Genomic DNA, 5,765 nt, shown 5'->3' on the forward strand with positions numbered 1-5,765 from the left:
TGCGGTCCTCGTCGTAGAAGAGCGCCGTGATGTCCTCCAGGGCATCCGACACGCTGCTCCGGATGGTGGACCTGCTGGTGTCGCCTTTTCTCCGGGGAGCGACCATGAGGGTCGGGTCCAGGGCCGAGATCTTGGCGACGCACTTCCCCGTGAAGATGTTGCTCATGTTGATCGATCCCATGCGGGAACCTGAGGGGATTCAGAGAATGCAGCAATTCAGTCAGGTTGAAGCTATACCGAATACAGCAGGTATTAGCATGTAAAACCAATGCACAGCGAAATTGTTACCTTCCCGGCCTTCATCATCAGCGTCATTTGTGCCGCCTCCTGAAACTTTACAGTATGAGATGATCAAGTCCTGGTCGGCGGTGATGTATATATTATTGGTGTTGCAGTTGGGATGCCACAACTCATGGTCATCGAATGATGTAACCAGCTCTCCACGGAAATTCCAAGCAGCAACCGTTCTATTGCAGAATGTCAGGAACAGATTATTTTCATACAGGAAGATGAACGCTGAAGGGGTCATGAACTCTGTTTTGTTCACCTCAATCAGACCAGAGTTTCTGACCTGCCCAGAGATCAAAGTTAGCTCATAGTTCACTGCTAAGAAAACGTTAGCTCAAATTAAGGTAGCAATGTAGCTGCCACGAGTTGACAAAGTAATAATAGCAACGTACATCAATAATCTGCAGGTTTTCCTTGTCTTGCTTCACAAGAAGCTTTTCGTTAAACTGCTCGATGAAGTCAACCTTTCTGTTTCGATGCAGCAACTGAGTGAAGGTTTTCAGTGTTGTTCCATCCTCGATTGACAATATCTTTAGTGGGACATGATTACTTGCCTTCTGGTATATAACAAGCATGATCCCAGGGCTGGTGAGAGAGGATTCATGGATGTAAGAACATTTCATCAACTATTTACGTCAAGGATGAATAATATTAGCAACAAGCAAACCTTATCTTTATCTCCTGGATGTCCTTATCACATATAGAATACAGAAAGTTGTAATTCTTTAGATCAAAAACCTTGTAGGTACTGCAAAGAGGGAACATTTTAAACAATTCAACATATGACTGCTGCCAAACTGTAATGCAGAAAATGTAACTTACCTATCATGTGCCGAAAAAGTCAAAACTTTGCCATTAACATCATCAAACTCAACAAAGCCAGGATATTTCAGCGATTCAGTTTCAAATAAAGGAAATCCATCATGTAGCTGGCCTCTCCGGATGTATCTAAAATGCATTGCAAGGAAAGAAGATAAATTAGTCAAAGTTGATACGCATCTCATGTATGAATTGAGACAGACCCATTGAAAACTTTTTTTCAGAAACATAAAAAAAAGGAGCAGAAGCCTGTAGAAAGAAAGATAAGCAGTTGTGCACTGAAATTACTGGAACACACAAATTAGTCTAAGAAGAAAAAGATAAGGTCACTTACTCTATTGGAGTTGTTCTGCACTTCAGTGAACTGTAACGATCTGATTCATAAACTGAAACAGTGATAAGTGAGTCATTGTTCTTATTATAGAACAGACTCCTAATCACCTCATCCGGGCTTATATTCAAATGGCAAATGCGCTTGTTTGTTGCTGCCAACATGATGAGAAGGTTTATCAGGAACATAACAGACGTAAATAACAGAGCAAAATCAATTAGTGTAGAAGAATGAGACTTACTTCGATTGAATGCACCACAAAGACCACATTCGGCGAGTGCAAATATTAAATCTCTTGCAGCTACAATCTCAATAATCCTCCTTCTGTTCCATGCCAATGGCAGCTGGACAAACGGATCGTCATATGTGTCATATTCTTCCTGCAAAACCAAATGAAAGACATACTTCCTTTACACGGTTTACAAATCTCCAAGTTACTAGATATTTGAAAAATCTGTGCATAAATAAGTTAATCTGATTTTTACTTGGTATAGACAGACTATAAAATATGCTGGATCAAACTTTGTGGGGCCATGGAACCCTTCTCCATATGTATTTATTTACATTTTAGCTCATCCAGTTCGTGATTGGCACGTTTAACTGATATATCTATACCTACTAATAAAGGAAGGTGATATTCCTGGTGTCATGATACTTTTCAGAAAACCCCCTGTCCTTTATGAGAATCAACCCGCAGTCCAAAAAATAATGTTTCGTAGGTGAAAAAACGGTTCGCACTGCCTATTTTTTGCCCGTCGCTCGCAGTCTCGCACTGCTAACTTGGGCCTTCAACCATGTCTAGATAATGGCCAGCCCACGGAATGTGTTTAATATAGTAATAATTCAATGACAAAAATTAAGCCCGGGTGGGATTCGAACTAGAAACCACACACGGCATTCTAACTTCCTTAACCAACTAGGCCACCATACACTTCTGAATATCAAAGGTTGTATTATGTTTATATATATTCAAACAAACGCAAAGGCCACAGAGCCATATTGAGCCTCGGCCTACACCCAAGCGGCTGGGCCAGCTCCATCAGCACATGCAAACATCATCAGCAGACAAAAACCATGGATATTTCATGTTGAATAGTCCCACCTCGCTACACAAAACTGAATTTCACCAATTTACATACGTTCAACGCCATTGTCTGCCGTGAGCTAATTAAACGGGATCCCTCACATGCAAGGTGGAGAGGTTTTGCACGCTGCATGACAGCGCTATAAAACGTGGGTGTTTGTGGGCTGAACGGGTGGCCTTCCTGCTATTTAAACTAATTGCATGACGCATATAATTAAAGGAAGGATCGTGGGCTGGAAAGAAGGTGCATAATTAAAGAGGAAGGATTATATGGGCTGGAGTAAATTGAATAAAGATTTGTGGGCTGGAAAAGAAGTGCATAACTAAAGGAAGTATTGTGGGCTGGAGTAAAGGCGGAGATCGAGTTGATGATATTCCTTCTCGAGTTGCCTACACAATCAAGGAATGGATGTGTCAGTGCGCAAAAAGATGTGTGTTGTTAGTTAACTTTTTTTATCTTCTCATGTGTCGGTTCTCTTTTCTCCTAAAATAATGCTTAGCTGATATGCATTCCCTTTTAGGCTTTGGTGCGCGCCTTCCTGCTGTCAGGTGGCACCATCCGGATCTTGAACTGTTGGTCGTTTTGGTGGACGGGAGAGCTAGCATTTTTTCGCAGTGAACCTCACTACAGGGCGTTGTGCTTGCACATAACACATAATTTTCTCTCCCGTTGCAACGCACAAGCATATGTGATTAATGCCTGGCTGATATGCTTTTTTTTTCTAGATTTCAGCGTGCGCATCCCTGCCACTGGGTGGCACTATCCGGATGTTGCACTGTTGGTCTCTTTGGTGGACGGGACACTTCGTTGTGCCGGATTCGCTACAGGACGTTGTGCTTGGATGTAACCGATAATTTTCTCTCAAGGGATGAGCCGTATATTAAAATACAAGATCAAACCAGTGGTCCAACAGGAACTGGCAATGGTGCCTTCTGGTTTGGCTCAGCCCAGGGACTTCTTTCAGGCAAAAAAATGTAATTAAAAAAAGCTTATGAAAATACAGAGTGCAAAACTCTGATATTTTATCTATGCAGCCAAAAAACTGGTTTGGTTCAGCCCAGGGACCATTTTCAGGCAAAAAAAATGCTTATGGAAATACAGAGTGCAAACTCTAATATTTTATTTATGCAGCCAAAACCAGATTCTGAACTCATGACTTGATCAGGTATGGTTGGGAAGGTAATAAAACAAACATTAGTGACCTGTGGCTAAACCAGACGGCTATGTTTGTATGGTGACTAAAGCTCACCCTACCAATTTTTTTGTCATGACCAAACATTTGGTCTTTGTTTAGATGGTAGCTAACATTTTGGCATGCCAATGATTCTTTGCCCAGTCTGGTTCATTTTTCTTGCCAATGTTGGCCATTCCAACCTCTGGGCAACTAAAAGCTCAACGAAATTTTGGCTAGCCATATATTTGCTAGTGCAAACTCGGGCTAGAACCAAACATACCTATCAATGCGCTGGATTTCAAAACTTGGGCTAAATATATGCCAACCACTCCAGGCAGTTGATACAACTAATCATCAAGTATTCAAGTTACTTTCAGCCATTTCACCCTCCAACCCTGGCCCATCCAATTGTTGCACGAGTTGCTATGGCAAATGATGCTACGAAGAATCCCACGCAACCAACAACAACCGTCCGCTGAATTACTGATAGAAGAGAAAACCTAAATTTAAACCAGAAAACTCTCGCACTGGCTACTTTAACTTCCTATGTGCAGAAAACTGGGGAGAGGGCATATGGTAACTGTCAGTTTTCTAGAATACAGCCACTAGCAGTCTAACATAATTCCCAGATCCAGTCGCATCCACACCTCGTTACAAGGATCCTCAGTCCGTTCACCAAAATACTAGTGTCATTTGATACGCGTCGCAATTTGCTTGCTAACAGGGGTCGCATGGATAAATAAATCAGCTAAAGTAACAACCCTAATCAGATTAAAAAAACTCTCCGATCAGCGGGAAGAGTGAATTCTAGGGCGCCGCTGAGATAATCCGAGGAGGGTGTATGTAGACCTAAGAGGGGAGTGCAGAGGGAGTAGGGATGGACCTGCAGCTGGAAGTTGCGGAACTTCTCGGGGCAGGAGAAGGCGGAGGTGGAGGGCGCGGCGGGGCGCGGGGGCCGTCGGTGGCCCCCGCCGATCTCGCGGCGCATGAACTTGCGCACGGTGTCGACCGGGTCGCGGCGCGCCGGCCGCTTGCAGCAGGCGGACTGCTGCTGCCACGCCCGGCGCCGCGCCGCGGTGACGCGGAGGCGGCCCCGCACCCCGGCCTTGTGGTGGTGGTGGTGGTCCATGCCGGCGCCGGCGCGGGCGCGACTGCTGGCCGCGGAGGGAGGAGGATGAGACGGGGGCTGTCCCGGGGCGAGCTAGCTAGGGTTTTGGGGGGCACGCCATGGGAGCGGGGCGGAGGTGAGGGGAGGGAGTGGGAGAGGGGGGCAAGGAAGGGAGAAAAGATAATCGGTGGGAGTGATTAGCTGCTGCTGCTGCTGCTGCTGCATGAGATTGAGGTGAGCGCTCTCACTTTTGCGGTTCGGTCCATCGCTGATGCTGGCTGGGCTGGCGATTCCTTTTCTCTTTTCTGTTCCGGTGCTGCTGCTGGTACGCCTGCGGGTTTGAGGGCCGTGTGGGTGGGCGGTGTGAATTTCGGGAAACCCACGCGCCGCCGCGGGATTGTCAACCCATATCAGATGTACTACTACTGGTACTTCCTGCGCCCCGTTCCTCTCACTTGTCCTCTCTTTTGCGCAGGGTTCTAGCACCGGATTCTACTAATACTTTCTTCGTCCAAAAATAAATGTCTTAACCTTAGTATAACTTTGTGCTAAAGATAGTATAAAATTTAGACACTTATTTTGAGACGGAGGAAGTAGTTTATACTACGAATTAAACTAGGAATGGACAGGATTCCCCGTTTTGCCTTGCCCTTCCCCTTGTCTTCTCCGGGGCGGCGCTTGTACATGGCGAAGACCGCGTAGGGGTCGCCATCTCGAGGGGCGTCAGAGTCGGAGTAGAACGAGGAGGAGGGAAGCCCGTCAGGACGTCTGGCAGCGCGGGCTTGCTCTGCAGCAAGGCAGCGGGCTTTGGCGGTGTCATTGCTTTCTTGGTCACGGATGCTCGGACAGCTCGATGTCGTCCAGCAACCCCTTCCTGTTCTTGTGGCGATGGACGAGGCCAATCGAATGGGTGGCTATTTTCGATCTTGACGGTGCCCGAGGTGTTCACCCAGACGTTTA

General features: G+C 46.0%; 1 protein-coding gene across 1 annotated transcript in view; it reads right to left on the reverse strand.

Annotated features, from left to right (window-relative positions):
- LOC123128641 (uncharacterized) overlaps positions 1 to 5,057 on the reverse strand; it is a gene marked incomplete in the record, with an annotated part of 5,629 nt that extends 572 nt beyond the window's left edge. Inside the window, 8 exon segments of the mRNA XM_044548709.1 lie at positions 1 to 189; positions 289 to 571; positions 681 to 873; positions 956 to 1,036; positions 1,111 to 1,236; positions 1,442 to 1,592; positions 1,680 to 1,818; positions 4,581 to 5,057. Coding sequence (XP_044404644.1) covers positions 1 to 189; positions 289 to 571; positions 681 to 873; positions 956 to 1,036; positions 1,111 to 1,236; positions 1,442 to 1,592; positions 1,680 to 1,818; positions 4,581 to 4,826 — 1,408 coding nt within the window.
- Between the last annotated feature and the right edge of the window lie 708 nt (positions 5,058 to 5,765).

This window comes from Triticum aestivum, chromosome 6A (genome assembly GCF_018294505.1).
Source record: "Triticum aestivum cultivar Chinese Spring chromosome 6A, IWGSC CS RefSeq v2.1, whole genome shotgun sequence".
NCBI classification, from domain to species: domain Eukaryota; kingdom Viridiplantae; phylum Streptophyta; class Magnoliopsida; order Poales; family Poaceae; genus Triticum; species Triticum aestivum.